The 23,197-nt window shown below is 46.2% G+C and overlaps 1 protein-coding gene across 6 annotated transcripts in view; it reads right to left on the bottom strand.

Moving 5' to 3' along the window:
* Positions 1-22,187, bottom strand: part of LOC131885534 (titin-like) — a 32,105-nt gene extending 9,918 nt beyond the window's left edge. The window contains exons 1-29 of one of the 6 annotated variants that reach the window (XM_059233601.1): positions 21,898-22,187; positions 21,105-21,545; positions 20,884-21,040; positions 19,678-19,907; positions 17,634-19,612; positions 17,378-17,564; positions 16,327-17,291; positions 16,041-16,260; positions 15,758-15,969; positions 15,326-15,695; positions 15,052-15,258; positions 14,846-14,985; positions 13,331-14,783; positions 13,020-13,235; positions 12,075-12,941; positions 11,602-12,010; positions 11,399-11,526; positions 11,075-11,211; positions 10,180-10,999; positions 9,726-10,110; positions 8,494-9,398; positions 8,026-8,426; positions 7,767-7,953; positions 6,163-6,240; positions 5,800-6,087; positions 5,551-5,707; positions 3,875-4,154; positions 3,646-3,765; positions 4-2,808 (exon numbers count right to left, since the gene is read on the bottom strand). In XM_059233601.1, the coding sequence (XP_059089584.1) occupies positions 4-2,808; positions 3,646-3,765; positions 3,875-4,154; positions 5,551-5,707; positions 5,800-6,087; positions 6,163-6,240; positions 7,767-7,953; positions 8,026-8,426; positions 8,494-9,398; positions 9,726-10,110; positions 10,180-10,999; positions 11,075-11,211; positions 11,399-11,526; positions 11,602-12,010; positions 12,075-12,941; positions 13,020-13,235; positions 13,331-14,783; positions 14,846-14,985; positions 15,052-15,258; positions 15,326-15,695; positions 15,758-15,969; positions 16,041-16,260; positions 16,327-17,291; positions 17,378-17,564; positions 17,634-19,612; positions 19,678-19,907; positions 20,884-21,040; positions 21,105-21,545; positions 21,898-22,051 (14,898 nt within the window). In that variant the 5' untranslated portion in view covers positions 22,052-22,187. The remainder of the gene's footprint in view (positions 1-3; positions 2,809-3,645; positions 3,766-3,874; positions 4,155-5,550; positions 5,708-5,799; positions 6,088-6,162; positions 6,241-7,766; positions 7,954-8,025; positions 8,427-8,493; positions 9,399-9,725; positions 10,111-10,179; positions 11,000-11,074; positions 11,212-11,398; positions 11,527-11,601; positions 12,011-12,074; positions 12,942-13,019; positions 13,236-13,330; positions 14,784-14,845; positions 14,986-15,051; positions 15,259-15,325; positions 15,696-15,757; positions 15,970-16,040; positions 16,261-16,326; positions 17,292-17,377; positions 17,565-17,633; positions 19,613-19,677; positions 19,908-20,883; positions 21,041-21,104; positions 21,546-21,897) is intronic. The other 5 variants (XM_059233598.1, XM_059233599.1, XM_059233603.1 and 2 more) reach the window with 5 other exon arrangements.
* Between the last annotated feature and the right edge of the window lie 1,010 nt (positions 22,188-23,197).

Below are 23,197 nucleotides of genomic sequence, written 5' to 3'. Positions count from 1 at the left end.
TACCTTTGGCTCTTGTACAATTTGTTTGGATGTAGGTTTCTTAATGAGAGAGTCTTTTGTGTCAAATGTTGGTTGGTGTGATGTGGGCCCTTCAGGCTCATCTAGATCTTGCTTGGGCTCAACGAAATCTTCCTCAGGCTCGTCTAGATCCGTGATAGTCATCTTTTCTTCCTCAATTGGTGTTGTTTGTTCCTCCTCCTGGAATTCAGGACTCTCGTCAGCCTCGTCCACTACAGGGCTAGTGTAATCCTCAATGACGTTGTCCCTTTCGTCATTGTCATCGTTTGATACCATTTCTTGAATCCTCTCGGTCATGGGTGTTTGGACAGGCTCTGGTTTAGGTTCACCTTCTGTCTTCTTTATTTTAATCTTGATCTTCTTCACCATTTTCTTCGCTTTTACTTCAGGTTCAACGGAGGGTAGAAGTTCTTCTTGTTGGGGCTCATCCTGTGGTTGAGATGGTTTCGATGGGACCTTTTTCAGTTCCACTTTTTCAGCCAGTTCTGCCTCTTTTTGGGTTGGGGCGTGTTTTGACGTTGGCGCCTTTTTTAGGTTGTCTAGGGGGTTCATTCGAGGCTGAACCTGCATGGGCTCTTCTGCTGTCCTCATCGATGGCTTCAATGTCTTTTTTAGCTGAGGCTTTTGCTTTTCTTGCGAAGGTAGTGGACTTTGATCTCTTTGTTTGGGTTTGGCCTTGACCTTTCCCAATTGAGGGGTAGGTTGATTTTGTACAATAGATGGCTTTGTTGGTTGTGTGGGGACTTTTTGATGGCTTGCTACCTCTTCCAGGGGCTTATCTGGCTCAGGCTGTTGCCTCTCAATGATTTCTTCCGGTTCTCGATGCTTTTCTTGACTAGCATCTTCTTCTTGTGATTGTTCTTGTACAATGTCTGTGGTGGCATCTTCGCCATCATCATGGGCAATCTGAACTTCGACTGATTCCTTTTGTACGTCTTCATTAAAGTGCTCTTCATCAGGCTCAATATATGCCGAGGCCTTCTTTTGCACTTTTATTGCCTTTTTGGGTGCTTTCTTTACTTTTGGCAATGGTTCCTTCTCCACCACGGAAGTTTCAACGACGGCCTTGAGTTTTGGGTGGGCTTTTTTCAATTCTACCTTTTCGGTTGTATCCTCATCTCGTTGTGCTTGAGCTGGTTTAGGCGTCCTCTTCAAAACGTCTTGTGGGCTAGCCTTTGGTTGAGAAATTTCGGCACTTTCGAGCTCTCTTCGAGGTGGTGTAACAGTTTTCTTTAACTGTGGTCTTTCTTGTTCTTGAGTTGGTTGCTGAATAATGTCTCTTTGCTTGGGTTTGGCCTTAACCTTTTCCAACTGAGGTGTCGATTGAGATAGAATCAAAGATGATTTGACTGCTTCTTTCTTGCTTGGGAGGGGAATTTCTCTCGTATCAGGTTCCATTTCTGGTATCTTTGGCTGATCTAACGATTCCATTAACTGAGGTTCTTGAGGTTCTTCCACTTGTGAAACTTCTTCCTCCTGAGCATGGAGTTCCTCTTCTTCGTCGTTTACAATAAATTCCTCTTCATTTTTATATTGAACAGATTCCTCTTCATCATCATATGGAACACGCTTCTCAGAATGGAACGGTTCATTGACGTCTTCGGTTTCCTTTGCGACGGTTTTGGTATTGGAAGTTTTCTTTTTCTGTGCCATCTCCTGGCGCTCGGCAGAAGTGTGTGATGTTTTTAATTGCTCTTGGGGCTTCTTCAGGGGCTCCTTGGTCGGTTGAATTAACTTCTTTTGTTCGAAGATGGGCTTGGCTGCCTCTTGAGGTTGAGGTTGTGGGGTCTTTCGGGGAGTTGGTTTGAGCTCCACTTTCGGAGCGGCCTCTTTTTGGACCTGTTTTACTTCGGGTCGCCGAGTTGGCTTCAGTACTGTCACTGGCAGCTTTTCTGGCTCTGCTTTGACCGGCCTATCATATGGGCTCGGTCTTTTAGGCTTGATTGGACGGCTTTGAACATCTTGAGAAGGAGCTTGTTTTATTATGGTTGTCGCTGAAGTGTCTTCTTCAACTTGAGATATCTCAGCTTTTTGGTGATAGGTTGGTTCCTCGTCTTCGGGCAAATTTTTCTCTAAATCATGTATATCAATTGGTTCCTCTTCGTACGGAGCAATTTCAGTACTAGCGGGTTCGTCACTCGAAGCCAATTCAGTCTCGGGGGGAATTGGCTGGATTGCTAGTGGCTCTTCTAGCTGATCTTGGACTTGCAGCTGTGGTTTAGCGATGACCTTTTTGGTAGGCTTGGAGGGCGTGGGTTTGGGGGCTTTTGTCGCTTGGTTGTCCTTCTTTATTGGTGGGAAGCCTGTTGAATTGAGAGTGGTATCCCTTAATGAAGTCGATGGCTGATCTGCTAATGACTTGGGTTGAGCAGACTTTGGTTTGGGCGCAGGCTTGAGTGATATTTCTTGCCTTTCTCTAGGCTTAAACTCCTCTTGCTTCTTGGGCACTGGTCTCAACTTGGTTTGTTCTCGGGTGGGGATAGAGGCCACCTCGATGGGAGCCATTTTGTCTGAAGTGGGTCTTTGTGATGTTTGAGCTGATTCGGGCAATTTTGGTTCTGGCCATGGTGTCTCGGGTTTTTGTGAGTGTATGTTTGAAGGTGGAACAATCTCTGTGGTTGGATGTGATTCTGGTTGGGGTTCGTATTCATATTGTTGCTCTTGGCTTTCCAAGAAGTCTTGTTCAGGAGTTTGGGTGTCTCGCTCGGGTGTCTGTTCTGGTGTGATATATGGCTCTGATATTTCTGCTGAGAGTTCTGCACGTATTTCTGATGCTGTGTAACTGGTTTCCTACACGACAATGAAAATAAGTTGATGTCTTGTAGTGTCATCTAACTATGGTTTTACACAATGGTTGAAATGCCTCATCAATTTTTGAGGAAAATACCCGAACACATCTCGACATTTCTCTAGCTCCGAAAAGCAAAAGGAAAAACTCATATTTTCGCTTTAAATGATTCTATGTCAAAAAAAAATTTACATGTCTTAAAATCTACTAAAAACAAAAATTGTCGGAAACCTATGGAATGGTAATCAGATGCTCGTTTAGGATACCTTTTAGGATTTGATCTCTTTACGCGGCAATAAGTTACAAGTTTGGTTTCATTTTTTTCTGTTTTAACGGTTTTACTTCTAACACACTCGCGTTGCATCTGATCTTAAATGCGTAGGCCAAAACTACTAATTTTGAATGTCAGAAAAGTTGAAGATAATTTTTCATTCTCTCACATTATATCAAAACAGATGAATCCCATTTATAACATTAGTCAAAGCACTACAAATCTTCCAACTTTTGAAAATCTGTTTTGAAACTACTCAATGTTCACCCAATTGAACAATTCAGAAAATATCAAAACACTTTTTCCTTAAGACTTGGGGAGCTAGAAAAAGCCAGGATGTGTATTTCATTTTCCCTCAAAACTTGGATAATGTATTTGAACCATTGTGGATATCTACTTGATATGCAACGCAAGTGATGCTTGGTTTGGGTTTTGAAGTTCAGCTATGCTGAAGAGTCATTTATTTAAGGAATGTGTTTTCTTCGTTTTGTTTCTTTATACAAAAAACTATACTCAGTAAAAAGTGCGAGCAATTTTTGGGGAGGGCTATTTGTGTCGTTCGCCTTACCTCGTCTTTGGATTCTTCAGTGAATTGAATGCTCTCTTGAATGGCTGCGGCCATTTCCTCCTCTTGTTGCTTCTTCATCCAATACCTTTCCTCCTCGGTCAACTCCGATTTGGCTGCCTCCTATAGAAGCAAATCAGACGAATTCTTTATATAAGGTTGATTTCAAAGAACCATCGTGTGGCCGTAGTTCAGCTATTCACGATTGTGTTTTCTTTCCGTGTCCACTTACATAAGCCGCTTCTTGCTCTTTCTCCAAGTGCTTCAGATCCGGTGCTTCCAATTTGGAAGGCTCAAACTTCTGCGTGGGTCTCGTTGTAGCATGCTTGAGCTCAGGAGTTTCCAATGTTGATTTCTCTACCGCTTGACGTTCTTCTTGCTTGGTCTTTCTCAACTGCACACCGGCAGTCATTTTGCCACGAGGTTGAGGACTCGATTCTTTTGGACGAGCCTCTGGTCGACGACCCAGACGCACTTTGGGCATCTCAATGGGCTGGACCATCGTCATTTGCCTGTAAAGGATATGGCAATGCTTTAAGAAGAATCAGTGCATCGACAGCAGGGTTTTCTGAACAAATATCTGAACAAGCTATGGTATTGTAGAGTTAACAATAGTTAAGTGTAGCCCAATGTCATGCAGGGTCAATGAAGGAAATATGGGAGCGTAAAGTTATGATTCTCACCAAATGGCAAGGGACGTTAATATCTTTCATGAAACACATCATTATAATCAAGAAGTGCCAAAACAAAGAAACTTCGTTTCCAGCCGATAAATTGGATCACCAACATCAGGTGATTTATTGGAACCAAGTGTTTTTGTCTCATGTTCATGCCAAGAACAGTGGTGGAACAGCAATACAATAGTCATGGAAACGAAGGGAAGTAATTCCCACAACATCACTAACACCGATAAAGAGGGAAAGTCATCCAGTGGTTGCAAAGGTTATTATTTCATGGCAATGTAGCAGGATCTGCATCTACGAAAATGGAAGGAACAGATCCCCGTTTCATTTGGTTGAACAGCAGGTGGAGGATAGAAGTAGTAGTAGTAGTAGTAGTAGTAGTAGTAATAGTAGTAGAAGAAGTAGCAATATCAGCAGCAGCGGTTGTAGCAGTAATGGTGGTAAAAAGCAGTAATGGAATGAAAATGAAAAAAAAGTAAGTGGAGGAGGAAAAGTTGTGAGAGTAGTAAACAAAGTCATAAACGTTGTGGTAGTAGCAATAACAATAGCATCACCAACAGTAGCAAAAGTGGTCAAAGAAGTTCAAGAAGAAATCTCAGGCTGATGTACTTTGGTTGGTTGAGACTTACCCTGATTCGATATGAGCAATGATTTGGGTATTTTGATTTGCTTCAACACTATTGTGAGACATTTGGGAGCACAGTTTATTGCCAAAGATAGAATAGCAGTGGTATCATAGAGGCTGTTCAAACAAAGAAAAATGGCGCGAGACAAAACTTCTTTTCGAAACATGGTTGTTTTTGGCACTTCTGTGGTGGCTATGAAAAATTTGAGCTAAGCGTTATATTTCGTCGGACTTTAGGGCCGGGGCTTCACTTCCATCCAAAAGCGGGGGGAAACTGTGGGCCAAGCTATTTAGATGGGTGGTCATCTTTATGTGGTGATCGGTTTATCAGTGGTGGAAACGAAGGTCAAAATTAGTTCAAACCTGAGGTTAGGTGCAGACTTCTACATCATTAGGAAAGAGCTCCAAAACGAACCCAAAAATTGGCAGGGCACATAATCATGTTCAAAATTTCGACAACTGGCTTAAAAAATAGTGTCGTCTTGAGAAAATACTTCGATTAGCAGTAGCAGCAGCAGTATGCAGTTTGGATATTATAGTAGCGATCTAAGGTGAGTCATGTCAATGATGGCCTGTGGATGATGAAGTGTGGCTCCTTACTTTTGGGCCTTGGTCTTGGCGCTTTCGATTTTCTCCTTCTTCTGCTCCTTGATCATTTGGCGCTCAATGAGTTTATCCTCCTCAGCGTGAACCAGTAAGTCCAGGGCAGATTGACGCTTGGCTCGTTCGGCCTCGATTTCCTCTGCCAGACCAGTCCCTAAACAAAAGAAATTCCATTCTTCTGTATAGGCGCTCCATCCAGTTCGGTCAAGGGACGCTCGAAATCAGTTTGACTCTGATTCTACTTACTGGAAATGGTTAAGCTGGCTCTAGAGACCTCAGTGCCCAATTCGTTCTGCGCCTTGCACTGGTAGTATCCAGCCATTTCCATAGTGCAATTTAGCAACGTCAATGATGTGCGGAAGTTCTTGACTCGGATTTGAACACTCTTGCCTTGTTTGAGTTCTTCTCCATTGAAGTACCACGTGATGGTGGGCTTTGGATTACCGGCAAAGATGGCCTCAAAAGTGGTTTTCATGCCATCTTTTATCCTGGCTTCCCGGAGATCGTGAATGAACTTAGGAGGTTGTTTTTGCTCTAAAAGCGAATGGAGTGAGTTATTTGCTTGTGCTTCCTCCAGGGCCACTAGTCGCATTTTCAATCAGTAATTACCCTTCAATCGCTTCTGAAGTTCCTCCATCTTGGTGACCCAGTCGGGCTTCCTGTATTCCTTGGAGTTCATGTAGTCTCCTGGAAGTGTTAATGTGAAGTATGAACTATCCACTGATTTCATGTCAATTTTGGTTAATGCACACCACACCAAGCACTATGAATGTCTGTTTCAGCCATTGTCACATACAGTATGAACGATTGACCTTGAGTTTGTGTCAGTCAAAAAGTGCCGTTTATTGACCTAAGAGATATGATTCAGCAATGTATAAGTTAGTAATAAAATAGAAGTTAGGTTGGTAGAGAATACAGTATAAACATTTTAGGGTGTTTTCTTGGTCAGCTTGGCGGGTGTAACTGTACATTTCACTTGGCATTTAACATTTCCGCCAAGCATGGAGCATTCATAGAGGCCCGAATCCGAAGGTCGAGCATCCTTGATGAGCACTGAAGCAATATCTTTGTCAAATGAAACTTGAACCCGAGGGTCTCGATCATCGATGGGTGCGCCATTCAAAAGGAACTGAATCGTGTCCCGATTGCCTTCAGCAAATTGGAAATCGAATCGGACCGTGTCACCCTCAGCAATGACTTTCTCCTTCAAGGTACGTACGGATACGCAGGAAGAGGAATACTCGTTCTCGAGCACGCTCAAGTTAGTGCTACATTTGGTGGCCCCAGCTGGGTTCTCCAAAAGACATGTGAAGACTCCGGAGTCCTCCACTGAGGAGGTCTCAATCACCAGGTTTGAGCGGGTCTCTTCATCAATGATCTTAAAAGGCCCTGGCTTGGAATTGGCTTTGATCTCTTCTGAATATCTAAACCACCGGACTAAGGGTCGGGGGGAGCCGGAGAATTCCACTCGGAACGTGGCCGTGTCCCCCACTTGGACATGGGTGGGTTCCATGGGTCGCACAAAGTTGGGAGGGCTGGTTGTGGTCTAGAAGAGGGACGAGAGGAGGAGGGTGAAAGCGGCAATCGCAATTGGTATGATACCAGCAGAGTGAATCATTTACCGATTCGTATTCCTGAATGGTTTGGAAGTGCTGGACCGCCGAGTGTTGTCGACGAGAAATGGCCATCCGCTGCCACTCCGCGGCCTCAGCCGAAGTGGACGACGAGGACATGGTCTGTTGGGATTGCATGGCTCTTTGGTGAATTTGGGAGACATGGGTGGAAGTGGTGGTGGAATCGCTTTGCAGATAATTACGGTAAGCCATCTCCCGCTCCTCAAGAGAGGAACTCTTCTGATTCTCTTCATCGAACCAAGCTATAAAATGTGGTTGGGGGTGAGGCGGAATGGCCGAGCCGAGGTACGAGTACTTTCAGGGAAAACATCCCTTTTCTCTATGATCTTCCTTCAACAGCCACATAAACACTGAGACACGAAGCAATCAACAGCGACCGGACAAACATGCACCTGATCAATCGTTCAAATTTCATGTGATAGCAATTGTAATAATGATAACAATAGTGGTTTGGGTGGTGTGTTTGACTGCTTGCTACGACGAGTAGTGTCCTCGAGGAAGTCGAGGGAAAACCGTACAACTGATGTCTTGTGGTCAGTGTAATGTGATGTTGAAACAAAGTCGGTGGATACTACTTACGCTTCACGTTGTGTTTGAGCACGGATCGGTAGTCATCTTGGCGAGGTCGCACGGTCAACGTTGTGGTGGCATAAGCCTCTCCACACGCATTGCGTGCAATCACCTCGACCTTTCCGCCGTCGGTGTCACGACAACGGGGCACATCAAAGCGCCACATTCCATCGTACACCAACTTGTGGCGGCTTCCCTGAAATTATAGAAAAATGGAACTGCAATTAAAGTTCCTCCATAAGCAAGGAGTTGGGGTTGCTTGACATACGTTGATAACAGTCTGGCCGTTGAGTAACCACATGACCCTGGGTTTAGGATATCCTGTGACCCGACACACAAATCGGGCCATTTCACCTTCGCCCACCTCCTCAGGCTCGGGTTTGGTAACAAAGCATGGTTTGAATCGCTCAGTTTCCCCCTCGATAACATCAGGAGCTCTCTGCCAGCCGGCCTCCATCTCACGGATTCGATCAATACTAGCCATTCCCTTAGGCAGTTGGGACTCGTATACAATGCCGGGCCTGCCAGCTGTCTTGATGATGCCCCGGGTCTCATCAGAACCAAATCGATTAGTGGCACGGCAGATGTACTCGCCAGAGTCCTCGGGATAAACCCATCCAAAGTTCATGGCCACGTAACCAAAATCATAAATGGGTGTGAATCGGTTTTCTGAAAAGAGTAGGTAAGTAGTGAAGTTGGGCTTCCTTTTCCTTGATTGCCACTCGAGGGTTCTTACTGAATTGCAGAGGTTTGTTGTTGAAGAACCATTCTACTTTCATGTGAGGATCTCCCACTGGAGCCAATTGACACTCAAACTTGGTGGCTTGCATTTCAACTAGGTCGGTCACGCTCTGGATTTGTGTAACAAAGCGGGGAGGTTGCTGCTTGTCGGCATCATAAACATCATCCTCGGTTAAAAAGATTTCTTGGGTGTATTTCTTCATAGCAGCCTCCATTTGTACCACATACTCGGATTTCTTCATACCCTTGGGCACTTGGTTCTCCAATTGAATGGCCGGAAGCTCCTTGCATTTCAGCTGGCACTTGGTCAGATCTTCGCCGAGTGCATTGGTAGCTTTGCAAACATACTCTCCCTCATCCTCCGGATAAGTGTAGAGAATGTCCAAAGCCACATATCCAAATTCGTTGGTAATTCGGAATCGATGTCCCGAGGCCAATTCTTTGCCATTGTTGTACCACTTGACTTCAAGCTTTGGGTCATGCTTGGGTTCAACTCGACAGTTAAAGTGGACGGGCTCACCCTCAGCCACGGCCTTAGATTGAATTTGGGTGATGAACTTGGGAGGTGTGATTTCAGCGCTTTCTAATTCTGTCCTGGAATCGATCTTGCCCTTCTCCAAATCCTTCAATCGATCCAAAGACATGCCTTGGGGCAATTGGCTGTCCAATGAGATTCCTTGATTGCTCTTGCATTTCAAATTGGCCACGGTCTCCACTGAGCCGTACTTATTTGTGGCTCGACAGGTGTATTTGCCGGAATCCCGTTGGAAAGTCCAGTCAATATCCAAAACGACAAATCCAAAATCACTGATTGTGTGAATCCTGGACCCAAGGGCTAAGGGCTTGTCATCGTGCAACCAGTCAATTCTCATCGAGCCATCTCCAATGGGTTCCACTCGACTACATGAAAACACACAATGTTTTAGAAAAATAAGCCAAGTTTGTCACCTCAGCCACAGAGTACGGCAGCAATGGAGTGGAAAGCTCCCTGAAACCTCGCTAGAAGACGGTTCAGTTTTGCGTTACCTAATCCTAATCGAGTGCTTGAACATGAAGATGGAATTCATTGAGCACTCTCTTAGCGGGAATCCATCTGATCAGGAGGTAACGCATAGGTCTACCAAACCTCGCTAGAAGACGTTCGATCTTCAACCGAGCTTTCCACTCCACTACTGACGTGCTCCATGCCTCAGCCCATGAAAGCTTGGCCATTGTTTCGATACTTACCAATCAAAGTGGGCAGACTGACCCTCGGCAATGTTGACATCCTGAATCTGCGAGATGAACATCGGTGCGCGGCCTTCGGGCTCGTCGAAAACCATTTCTTGTCGCTGCCAACGGTTCTCCTCCAAGCGATTGATAGAATCTGTCCCTGAGCGGAAACTCTTGGGTAGTTGTGGATCAGAGATGATGCCATGGCGCGATTTGACCGTGACCTCGCAAGACAAGGAAGCCTCTCCGTTCTTGTTAACAGCCTTGCATGTGTATGTTCCCGAGTCTCTACCCAGAACGTTGGCTACCTCCAGAATGACAAATCCAAAGTCGTTGATGGTTTTGATTCTAGAACCAGCACTCAAGGCTGAGCCATTGTGGTACCATTGAACTCTCATGTCTGCAATTCAAGTCAATTAAAAATGATTGCACGTTGTGTTCGCTACCACCAATTAGTTAATGAGCTTACTTGGATCGTTGATGGGGGTCAATCTGGTTTCAAAAATGGCCAAAGAGTTCTCGCCCAATGCCAGGTCTTTCAGGGGAGTCAGGAACTCTGGTGGTTTGGATGTGTCCTCTGAAATAATTTCACGAGCACGCATTTTGCCATACCCTTCCAGATCAGCAATCTTGTCGATGGCTCCTTCCATTCCCTTGGGCAATTGGGAGTCCATAATGATGTTCCGCTTGCCAGAGCAGCTCAACGAAGCTGTTGTGACTGCCTCGCCAAAGGCATTTGTGGCCTTGCAAATGTATTCACCAGAATCTTCAGGATACACTGGAGAGATCTCCAGAATCACAAATCCAAAGTCGCAGAAGGTTCGAATTCTGGAACCAGCCTTCAAAGCCTTGCCATTCCAAAACCATTGGACGTTCAAAGTTGGATCGTCGGTCGGCAACAGTCGTGCTTCAAAGTGAGCGCTGTCCCCTTCATGGAGTCCACTGATGTTGGCAATTGGCACCGTGAACCTTGGGGCTGTTCCGGGTCCTGAGGGCTGCTCACCCGTCGATAACCTGGCTTTCATGGTCTCCAAGTTTTGGATCCTGGCCAAAGTTTGCTCTTTCATCTCACCGGGAATTTGTGGTGTCAAGACCAACGAAGAATTCTCGGAGCATTCCAACTTGGTCTGAATGGAGTCAGATCCTAGCTTATTGGTAGCTCGACATTCGTATTGACCGGCATCATTGGAGAAACAGTACAGGATGTCCAGGATCACGATGCCGAAGTCATGGAACGTCCTAAATCGATGACCCATCTTAATGGGCTCACCGTCTTTGAACCATTCCACCTAATTCCGAAAAAAGTTGTTGTCTTGTACAGTCTAGCTTAAGAAGAAGAAAATATAATAAGAATCAATTATTACCTTAAGATTCGCATCATCAGTTGGAGTTAGCTTCGCCTCCAAATGAGCACTCTGACCCTCTTGAATTGAGTACAAACCCTCAAAATTGGACACAAACTTAGGAGCTTGAGTGGTAGTGGCGGACAATCCCTTTTCGCCTGAAAGATGGATACGTGTTTTTCTTTAAATCCATTCTTGGGCTTGTCAACTAAGAACAATCAGTTTTTGACCTTCGATGTTATTTTGGTAAATCACCGCCAAACAAACACAGGTTAGTGAGAATTAATTGGAAGGAAAGGGACCAGGTCTTTTGTTCCATGTCCCATGATGGAACCTGTTCCCTACCAGACACCCTTTGTTGTAAAAGGGCTTGTTTGTTTGTCTCGTTTAAGTTAGTAGTTTGCAGTGATTCGTAGAAGACCCCGCTTGTGCCTTCACATCTGATGACAAAACTGACAGTATCTTGACCATACCTAAAAGATAAACAATTGAACGACATGTTGGTTAATGGGAGGAACCATTTTGTCATGACCTACTAGGGCTCATACTTATTGGAAATGGTACAAGTGTATTCTCCAGAGTCTTCGGTTTCAACGCGGAGGAAATCGAGTGTGACAAAGCCAAAGTCCGAGAGGGTCTTCATCCTCGATGAGTTGCTGATAACCTTGCCGTCCTTGGTCCATTTCATTTGAAGGGTGGCGTCATTTTTGGGCTCGTAGCTGCAATCCAGGTGAAGAGGCTCACCATCCCGGGTCTCAACCAACGATTGGAACTTCGAAGTGAATCGAGCCTTTTGTCCGTGGGATTGACTAGCTTGCACTTCCATGGAGAAGGTTTTCTCGGTTCTGCCCAACTTGTTGGTAGCTATGCACTGATAAGTTCCACTGTCACTTTGACGAAGATCTTTCATCTCAAATATGACCATGCCAAACGATAAATGTGTAGACAACCGAGAACCTGAGAACAATAGGCCATTTTAATTCGCGTAAGTTCGTTCGAAAGTGACAATAAGCACTCTTACTTTGATCCAATTGTCTCCCATCCTTGAACCATTCAATATTCATAGAAGAATCCAATTTAGGTTTCAGGATAGCCTCATTGAAGGCTCTTTCGCCTTCCATAACAGCCAATGCTTGGAACTCGCTCTCGAATTTCGGAGCATGGTCAATCTCTGAGTCTGGCTCATCGGCCATTGAAGCGTCCTTGGACTCGATTTTGGTCACGGCATCAAGGCCCTTGGTTCCCCTGGGGTGTTTGGTGGTCATATCAATACTAGACTTGCCAGAGCATTCGACCATAGCAAACGTGGTGGCCTCCCCAAACTGATTCGATAATCGGCAAGTGTAGACACCCTGATCACGATCCGACAGATCAGTGATGAATAATCGGGCAGTTCCAAATTCAGTCTTCATTTGAATCCTGGATCCCATACTCAGAGGGAGGCCGTTGTGGTACCAATGAAGTTCGAGCTTTGAATCGTTCCTAGGTGAAAATTCAAAGTCCATGCTGATACTTTGAGCGTCTTGTTCCATCTTGATTTCACGTTGAAGGGCTCGAATGATGGTTGGCTTTTCCCCTTGGACTTCGTCTTCATCCTTTCTATCGGGCAGAGTGAAAGTGGTGGTCGTTTTGGCGTAGTCCATCTTCTCAGCAATGTCCAAATGGCTTTCAGATTCTGGTGCTTGAGAGGGTGCTGTGGTCAGTTGTTCGGGTTGGATGGTTAGTTTGCCAGAAGTGCGTGTTGTTCCCAGTGAATTGGTAGCCACGCAAGAATATATTCCGGCATCTTGTAACAACAAGGACTTAATACTCAAAGTTGCTTGGCCAAAATCAAAGTTAGACTGTAATCGGGATCCACAGGAGAGTGCCTCTCCATTGACTTCCCAAGCTATTAACACAATTGCAAAGAGGCTCTTGTCAATGGAAATCAATAGAGTACTGAAAATGTATGTAATAGTGTTCTTACAAACTTTCATGTTGGGGTCGTTGTGAGGGTTAATCTTGCACGTGAAGTTGGCATTCTCGCCTTCGGTGACCTCCAGGTCATTCAGATGCTGAGTGAAAGTGGGAATGGCATAGTTCCCATCAGTGGTGTCCATTCGTATTTTAGCTTTGTTTTCCAGTTTGGCCAACTTAGCCATCGAACTTGGGTGCTGAGAATCACTGGCCAGCCATGGTGCATCTAAAGAGTGTTAGGGGAATGGAAGAAAAAAACATGTCGGCGTCTTGGTCCGATTTTGTTCTAGCACACAAACCGTCAATATGGTGATATCTTACCTTCAACTTTGATGCTAGTCGTTGAGACAGCTTCTCCCAATTTGTTGATAGCTGTGCAGGTGTAGAGACCGGAGTCCGCAGGCCTTGCACTTTGGATGGTAAGTTGGACATGTCCAAAGTCCAACGAGGTCTTCAAACGAGACCCGGTGGAAATAGCTTGACCGTTGAATTTCCATTCCACACTCAGGTTGGGGTCGTTCTTGGGCTCAATGGCAGCTTGGACATGCACATTTGTTCCCTCGGCAATCGAGCCAACATTGTTGAGTTGCTGCATGAACACTGGCGGTTGGTTCACTACGGAATCATCACTGATTTGACGCTTGGCCTGCTTCTGAGCTTCCAAGGCCTGAATCTTTTTGAAGGAGTCAGGATGGAGAGAGTCCTGCAGGATCTGTCCTCTGCCTCCCACGTGCAAGGCGTAAGATGAGGTGGCTTCCCCGGCAAAGTTACTGGCCTTGACCATGTACATGCCCGAGTCGTTTTCCACAGCTGACGCAATGTCCAAAGTGACGAATCCAAAGTCTTGCGTGACTTGAACCCGGGAGCCCATCTTGAGCTTCTGGTCGTTGCAGAACCATTCAAACTTGATATTAGGATCCCCGACCGGTGCTGCCCGACATTCAAGGTGCACGTTCTGCCCCTCCATGATTTCGGCAGAACCGGACAAGGGAGTAATGAAAACGGGTCGGTCGAACACTTGTCCCGACTCCTGAGCTCGGCTGCGGCCCTTGTTCATTTCCAAGGCTGTGATCTTCTTCATGCCCTCGGGATGTTGAGAGTCCAAGAGAAGAGAACCTTTGGTAGCTACCGTAACGGAGGCTGCAGTCACGGCTTCTCCTAGGGCGTTTCGGGCCTTACATTCATACACGCCATGGTCAGAGCTTCGCAGGCTGTTGATATCCAAGGTGACGCAGCCAAAATCGTTGATGTAGTTGATTCTGGAGCTTGAATTGATGATTTGACCATCTTTGAACCATTCAACTGTTAGATTGGGATCCCCAACTGGAATCAGGCGGGCGGCTAGCGTGACGTTGCGGCCCTCTTCATTTTCCACATTCTGCAGTGGTAGAGTGAAGACTGGCTTTTGGAAGGTCTTTTGCTCATCATCCGCAATTCGTTGACGCTTGCTCTCTAATTGCGAGATCTTCTCCAAACCCTCGGGACGCATAGACGACATATCCAAAGAATCGCTACCAGAAAGGTTCAAGTCCACACTAGATTCGGCTTGGCCAAAGTTGTTCGAGATTTTACAAGTGTATTGGCCTTCATCGGACATCACCAGACCAGAAATATCCAAGGCAACATATCCAAAGTCACACAATGTGTGAATTCGCGATCCTTGTTGTAGAGGGCGACCTTTGTGATAGAACTCCACTTTTAAGTTTGGATCATGGATTGGTTCAATTTGAGCCTCAAAGTGGGCGGTGTTTCCTTCTCGCAACGTGGTGATACCCTAGGAAAACAATATCTGGGTTTTGGCAATGAAAGAATAATAGCGTAAGTGTTTTGACTCACCACAAGCTCGGTGACGAAGTGAGGCGGGCCCAAAGGCATTTCTTCGACCTCCAACTTGCGATAAAAGCCTCTCTGTTCCAGGCTCTTCATCTTTTCCCAACCTTCGGGGTGTTGAGAGTCCAAGAGAAGGGATTTTTTCTCTGGAAAATCAGCATGGGTTAAATTGATGGTACGCCAATTATTTTTTTTATACCATAGCTTCTTACCCAGAACTTGCACGGTGCATTGATTGGATGCTTCACCTAATTTGTTGACTGCTCTGCAAGTGTAAGTCCCACTATCTTCAGCATAAGCGTACAAAATGTCCAAAGCGACGAAACCAAAGTCGTGAGTGGTTCTAAATCTGTGACCGGCTCGGATCTCTTTTCCATTCATGAACCATTCCACCCTCAGGTTGGGGTCGTTAATGGGCTCTAGAGAGATATGTTGTAGTTTTGAAGCAAGGCACCTTTACCACGAGTGCTATACCTAACCACTTACCCAATCGGCACTCCAGATGAACAAAGCTTTGCTCCACGGCTCCCTCCACGTTCTTGAGCGAAGTGGTGAATACGGGCGCGGTAATCTCAACTTCCCCTTCTTCAGGGGCAGGTCTTCGACGATGTTCCAAGTTGTGCAAATGAGTTAGACGTCCGCTATCCAAAGTGTCCAATAGAAGGCCAGATTTCCCCTTGACGTCAAGTGAGCAAGAAGTCTCGATTTGACCCAAAGCATTGGCTGCCGTACAAGTATAGGTGCCACTATCTTCGGGGTAGGCATACAAAATGTCCAAGGCTACAAATCCAAAGTCATAAGTGGTGCGGAACCTATGACCCTGAGCCACTGCTTTTCCATTGAACAGCCATTGCACCTTTGAGATCGAACAACAATTGCATAAGGTGAGCTCTCGTAATTGGGTCATCTTCAGCTTACGTTCATGGTGGCATCATTGACTGGAGTCAAGGTCGTTTCAAAGTGGGCAGGTTGGCCTTCGTCTAGACGGATGCTCTTGAGTGGATGGCCAAAGAGTGGAACCTCGGGCACAATCATCTCTTCCTCAGCCGTGCGCTGGTGCTTGCTTTCCAAATAACGAATTTTCTCCAATGCATCGGTGTGCTCACTATCCAGGAGTAAGCCACTTCGAGCTGACGAAAGGTAGTCGAAAAGCTGATTAATGCTCTCAAGATTCGTGATCGAGAAATGATGCCTGACTTACAGGAAACTTGAAGAACTAAGCTTGAATCTGCTCGACCCAAAGCATTAGTGACAACCAAAGTATAATTCCCAGAATCTTCCGAATAAGCTCCCAAGATATCAAGAGCAGCGAAACCAAAGTCGTAAGATGTTCTCCACCTGTTGCCATAGGGCAGGGGCTTGCCATTGTGGAACCATTCCACTTTCAAACTTGGATCAGGATATGGTTCGATTCGGCATTCCTGGAGAAATTTTAAAAACACTTTATCTAACAAGCTCTCAACGCTTCAAATGTTAATCCCGCTTACGATGTGAATGTTTTGACCTTCGATGTATGAAGTCTTGCCTTTCAAGGGCACCGTGAAGGCTGGTACAGTGATGACGTTCTCATCTTCTTCTTCCCTGCGACCAGCGTGCCTGTGCTCCAGGTAGGCAATCTTTTCCAAGGCTTCACCGTGCAGCGTTTCGGCATTGGGTCCGGTTTGTGCCGAAATGACCTTGAGTGAAGCTGATAGATTGGCTTCTCCCAATTGATTGATAGCTTTACAAGTGTAAGTTCCGGAGTCTCCCGGACGTGTGTACTTTAAGTCAAAAGCCACAAAGCCAAAATCATGTAAAGTTGACATTCGATTGGATGCGGGAATCGGCTTGCCATCCTTGTACCATTCCACTCTCAAATGAGGATCTCCCACAGGAACCAATTTAGCCTCGAAATGAGCAGAAGACCCTTCAGTGACTGTGCTGTCTCGCATGCCACACGCGAAAGCGGGAGCTTGTGGAACAAATCCATCCTCTTCGTCGTGCCGGTTATGGGACTTCTCCAAATAATGGATCTGACTCAGAGCGGCTTCATGAATGGTGCCTTTATCAATGGCCTTGTTGCTTTCAATGCCAAGAGTGGCAGAGCAATCCGATTGTCCAAGGGCGTTCACAGCCCGGCAAGTGTAAGTGCCAGCATCCTCAGGATAAGTGTACATGATGTCAAGGGAGACAAAGCCAAAGTCGAATCCTTCACGGAAACGTGTGCCTTGCTTAATGGGTTGGCCATTATGGAACCATTCCACCCTTAGACTTGAGTCTGATAGGGGCAAGAGTCTGCATTCAAAGTGAGCGCGCTGTCCTTCCTGGATGTTGATACTCCTCATTTTGGAAGTAAAAGAGGGAGCTTGATTGATGGGTTCTTCTTCCAGTTCAAAGCGGGATTGTTGCTTTGTCTCCAAATGCTGGAATTGCTTGGATTGTGCGGAAGATTCAGAGGTCATTTTGGCCATGGCTGTTGGAAAATGAGGGGATGAGTATATACTTAACACCAAGTCATTACGAGTCATGGCTTGAAAATCGCCAAGAGAGTTAGTTTACCACTGATTTTCACTGTGGCAGATGTCTGCACTTGACCGTATGCATTTCGTGCAGTGCACGTGTAGACACCGCTGTCCTCTGGGTAGGCTTTCAAAACGTCCAGAGCCACATAATCAAAGTCATACATGGGTCTAAATTTGTGGCCAGTCTTCAATGGCTGGCCATTGTATGTCCATTCCACTTGCATCTATAAGAGATAACCGAGGTTCATATTTTGATGACGCCCTCGGAAAACAAAAATATTCGATTGAATTACCGTGGAGTCGCCAGTTGGGATGAGCCTTGCCTCCATATGAACGTTGTTGTTCTCCATGATTTCGACATTCTTCAAAGTCTTTGTGAATTGCGGGGGTTGTTTTGCTCCTTCTTCCATTTGAAAATTTTGTTGCATTTGGAAGTTTTGTTGGACCTTCCGCTCAGATTCCAAATAATTGATTTGTTGGAGAGCAGCCTCATGCTCACTCTCGCTGATGATGTTATTGCGGACCATAACCTTGACGTTGGCATTGGTCTCGGCTTGTCCAAAACTGTTGGTGGCCTTACAAACGTACTGTCCCTCGTCCCTTTGAGTCACTCCGACTATATCCAAGGCAATGAAGCCAAAATCGTTGTAAGTCCGGAATCGGGATCCAATGGTGAGAGGCCGTCCATTACAATACCATTCCAACTTCATATTGGGATCATTGATAGGCTCCAGACGTGCCTCCAAATGGATATTCTGTCCCTCCATTACCGGCTGGGGATCTTGAAGGGTGGTGCGGAACACTGGCGGGCCTTGAGGCGTAATTTCAATCACGCTCTGTTGAGATTGTTGTTTCATTTCGAATCGCTTCACCTCTTCGACAGTTTTGGCATGGATGGTGGACTGATCCACGCCTTGATAGTGAGCATCCACTCGGAGGTCGATGGAGGCTTCCTCCCGACCAAGAGCATTAGAGGCAACCAACGTATAAGTTCCTGTGTCCTCTTTTCCAACATCGAGAATATCCAAGGCCACATAGCCAAAGTCAAAGTAAGTCTGAATTCGACTGGAGGCTTTGAGCTCTTGGCCATTGTGAAGCCACTGGACCTTGAGATTGGGATCATTTTGCGGTTCCAAACGGAGCTCAAAATGAGCTCGCTGACCCTCCACTACGACATTGGTGCCTTTAAGTTGGGATAAGAATCTCGGTTTGATGGTAGTCTCTTCTTGAATTTGAGCGGACTGTGTGACAGTCTTTTTGGCCTCTAATTGCTGGATTGAGGTCCAGGATTGGCTCTGGAATTCGCCCTCACTAGCCTTTATAGTGGTAAGCTTGGCAGCTGTTTCGGCGCGACCGAGTCGATTAGTAGCCACGCATGTGTATTGTCCAGCATCATGTACATTCACTTGCTTAATGGTTAAGGCTACATATCCAAAGTTGAAGAAAGTCGTGATCCTTGAGCTGGCATCCACTGGCTTGCCGTCTTTGAACCAATCCACTTTCATGGTGGCGTCTCCCATGGGTTCCAAACGAGCCTCAAAGTGGGCAAAACCCGATTCTTTTACGTTCAATTGATCCTTAATGGGCGTCTTAAATAAAGGCGGCTCTGTGGCCTCCACCATGGGCTCTTCCCTATTGAATTGAGCATTGGCCTTGGAGGCCTGGAATTGCTCCAGTTGCTGGATTTTCTCAATGTATTGTTGCTGCTCAGCAATTCCGGTGGAGGCGTGGAGGTCAACAATGCGGTGAACCGTAATCTTGGCTTGAGATACGGCTTGACCACTATTGTTGGTGGCCCGACACAAGTAGATACCAGCATCTTCGGAACGAACTCCACTGATATTCAATGACACATACCCAAAGCTGAATAAGGTGCCAATCCTTGAACTAGCCGTAATGGGCTTGCCATCCTTGAGCCAATCAATCTTCATGGTGGAATCGGAAACGGGATTGATTTGCGCCTCCAAGTGGATGTTGGAGCTTTCGTTGCATTCCACGTGGTTTTGAAGATGTTTCACAAATTGGGGCGGCTGTGGAGGTGGCTCTTGAGGTGCCATCCTTTGAGGTGTCATCTCCACCTTTTGAATGGTGTCCACTCCTTTGTATTGGGGCTCAATTTCTTTGCGTTGAACCACCATGAGTTTGGCACTGGTGTGCACAGAGCCATTGGCATTTTTGATCTCGCAAGTGTATTGGCCCGAATCGCCCACCACAGAGTTGAGCATGTCCAAGGCCACGAATCCAAACTGGCAAAGAGTGTTCACCCGGGAACCTTTGACAAAAGAGTTCATTCATGAAAAATTGCATCTGTCTTTTTAGTACTTGCTCTCTACTTACTGGCTGGAATAGGCTTCCCATTGGCGTACCATTCCACTGAGAGGGATGGATCCCCAGCGGGAAGGATCTTGGCTTCAAAATGGACGCGTTCTCCTTCATACACCTGCAGATCTTTGATGGGAGTGACAAACGAAGGTGAGCCGTAATTTACGATATGCTCCTCAGATTTCTTGGACTCGGACTTTTGTTCCACGTGCTTCAAGTACACCACTTCTGGTTCGGGTTGCCTCCTGCAAAACCGGACGTGATGAAAGAAGGGAGGACGGTCACTCACACAAAGGAAACACAAAAGTCCTTTATCTTACGGTGCCTGAATGACTTTCCCGGATTTCTTAATCTTTAACTGAAAGTCCTGCTTGAAAGCTTGAATTTCTGGCGGTTTGATCACTCTCACTCGAGCTCGGGTGGTACAAATCCCGGCTGAGTTGATGGCGGTACATTGAAACCAGCCGTCCTCGTGGCCGGTGGCGTTTCTAATGCTAAGCACTGAAGCACCATTGCAGTCATAATCAATGGTTACGTTCTCATCGACGTGGATGTCAAACCCATCCTATGAAACAAACTCACAAGTAAGCAAACCCCCAGAAACATCACAACAAAGGCAGAACACGATTGAATCTGAGAGAGAGAGAGAGAGAGAGAGAGTATTTTTTGCCCACCTTAAGCCATGTCAATGCCGGCAAAGGATCGCCGATGGCCCTAACTCGAAGGACCACAGGCTCACCTGGTCGAATCTGTCGGGGAGTGAGTTTCTCAACGAATACAGGGGGCTCGGATTTTTGTTTAGGATGCACGGTCAAGTGGCATTGGATCCGGTCTTCACCGCTTCGATTCCGGGCCACACACTCAATCATGCCTGTGTCGTTCAAGATGGCGCTATTGATCATGAGTGTGCGGTAACCGGATTCGTTAACGATCAAGGCGAAGCGATCGCTTTGAATGACCTTTTGGCCTTTGAGGAACCATTGGATGTCGGGCGAGGGTTTACCACTCACACGGCACTGCAATCGCACGGTGTCACCTTCAAGCACTTCGACACTCGTCGCAGGAGTGAAAATGAACTTGGGTGCTAGGTTTTTGTCATCATCGGTAGTAATCATGGCTCGCTCTCCTTGGCCAGTGCTAGGAAGATTAGGGGATCAAACGGATCAAACGATTCAAACGAGGCTCAGGGTCTGTCGGAGCCGGTTAGGAGCAGGAAGTTACCTTTGTTGTACCGCAGCGACTTGGCTGTTGTTGTTGATGTTGCTACTACTGAAACTGGACTCGTATTTCTGTGAAGACATCTGTTGCTGTTGGTAGCGTTCCTGTTGTTGGTATTGGTTGAAGGAGGAGGACGATGATTGCTGAACCGAGCTTGACTCTGGAACAACAGTCATAGATTCCATCTCTTTGAGTCGAAGGTCCCCTGGCTAAAGCGGACTTACCTTGGTGGAAAGACATCGATTGAGTCGATTGCTGTTGGAACATTTGTTGCTGTTGCTGTTGTTGTTGGATTTGGACTTGCTGTTGTTGCTGTTGTTGCCGTTGGATTTGTTGTTGTTGCTGCTGTTGCTGCTGCTGTTGTTGATACATCTGTTGTTGGTAGAGTTGCTGTTGCTGTTGTTGCTCAAACAGTTGTTGTTGCTGTTGGTACATCATTTGTTGCTTGCTGGTGCTACTATTGCTTTTGCTGAGCTTTTGACCGGAGCGACTCTTCTTGACCTGCTTGGTAGCCTCGGGTGAGATATACACGGTACAAATGGCCTCTCCATAGGGGTTGAGGGCCGTACAGGTGTACTCGCCTTCGTCTCCGGGTCCAATCGCGTTGATGGTGAGAGTGACCACACCACTGCGCTCGTCATATTGCATGAGATGCTTGTTGGAATCTGAATGCAAGTAAAGCATAAATGAAAGATTCTCGTGGAACAGTAAGTAAACAGAGAGTTCCAATGACATATTTATGCGAGAATCTCCCAGTCAAAAATAGATCAACACTTGGGGCCAGGTACTTCTGACTTCTTGGATTCTGATTATCTAACTTTTGGAAAGAGCAAAGCTCATGCTTTCAATTGACTTATTTCTGGGTATATTCCTACAGTTCAGAGACCGAAGTGTTGGCAATAAGAGAGCATTAATTAAATCTCTGTTCCGTTGTAGGTTCTTTTAGTGCCTCAATCATTGCTACCTCCGTCAGTCTCCTTCCTCCAGCCCTTCAACCATTCAGGTCATGAGACTTACTTTGCATTTGCAGCCCTTTCCTGGTCCAAACCACTTGGGGAGTTGGGTTTCCTCTGACTTTTCCTTCGAAGTGAGCGTTTCCACCCTGGGCGAAACGGGCATTTCGAAAGATCTGCTCGAAAACGGGTGGGGAAGCCCCGGTTTCAAGAGCCATGATGAGAAGGGAGGATAGGAAACGATCAACGTAAATTGACTGGATTGGTCCACCAATCAAGAAATGGAAGTTAATCGAGTTGGATTAATTTCACTGAACTAAACACGCACACACCACGCAGGTGGATGGCGATTTTTCACGTTGGACTTGGATCTCAGGATGAGTTGGATTGTCGTTTAAGCTTCACTATTTAAAAGAGATATCGGAGCCTATGTGAATCATGGTAAAATCCTCTCTCTCACTCCTACAATCAACTGGGATGCCCAAGACGTTCTCCCTCTGATGATGATCACCATCAGCATCCGCATCCCCATCAGCATCATCCCAATCGTCGCCCATCCGCTCCCCATCCGCTCGTGGGCGCCATTGACGAAGCATAGGAGTCACAAGTAAGTACAGCAGTACACTTGTTTGTGTGCCACTCTTGATCCCAGTCATACTCAGCCCCTTCGTAGTAAACGGAGATGCAAAGGTGGGCCAGGTGGTGATGCCTCGGCCGAGCCTCTCCTTGGCTCAAAAGTCCGTAATTGGGCACACATCCAAATATCCGTGGCCGAAGGCTTCATGATGACGAGCTTGCCCCCGAACCGAGTGTAAATTTAGCCTTTTGATCATTCCCTCCGTCCGAGTTCCTCTACTTGGAGTCTCCGTCGACGTCCGCCTTTTCGCTGGCTTTTTGAGCTTTCGTGAAGATCTATGGAGCAGTCACCAACGAACGTCCATTGCGATCTCACCTGACAGTACGTGGTCCACACAGTAGAGAGTCTCCTAAGCGGATCGGGGAAGGAATTGTTTTACGACTCTGCTGTGCGGATATTGGCTACAGAAAGGAAGGAATTATGGAGTGAACGAGAAGCGAGTCTTCCTTACCGTCCATAATAGCGAACGGACGCATGTCTTATGTAGGCTATCTAGGGATGGAGAATGGATGGGCCTGGAACCGACCGCTTTTTCCAAGCATGCACTCAGGTGGCGTTCTTGTTCATAGGGTGCAGACACAAAAACGAACAAATACTGAGAAAGTGTTTTTCTTGCTTGAATGAGTAAACTGTACTTGAAACGATTTCTCACAAAATCAATTTAGTTTTCTGCACTACATTTTAAAAAGGTACGTGGAAAGAGCAGAATTGGAAACGTTAAAACATT

This window comes from Tigriopus californicus, chromosome 8, assembly GCF_007210705.1.
Source record: "Tigriopus californicus strain San Diego chromosome 8, Tcal_SD_v2.1, whole genome shotgun sequence".
NCBI lineage: Eukaryota > Metazoa > Arthropoda > Copepoda > Harpacticoida > Harpacticidae > Tigriopus > Tigriopus californicus.
The sequence above is the reverse complement of the archived record's forward strand: the minus strand, read 5'-3'. Positions and strand labels throughout refer to the sequence as shown.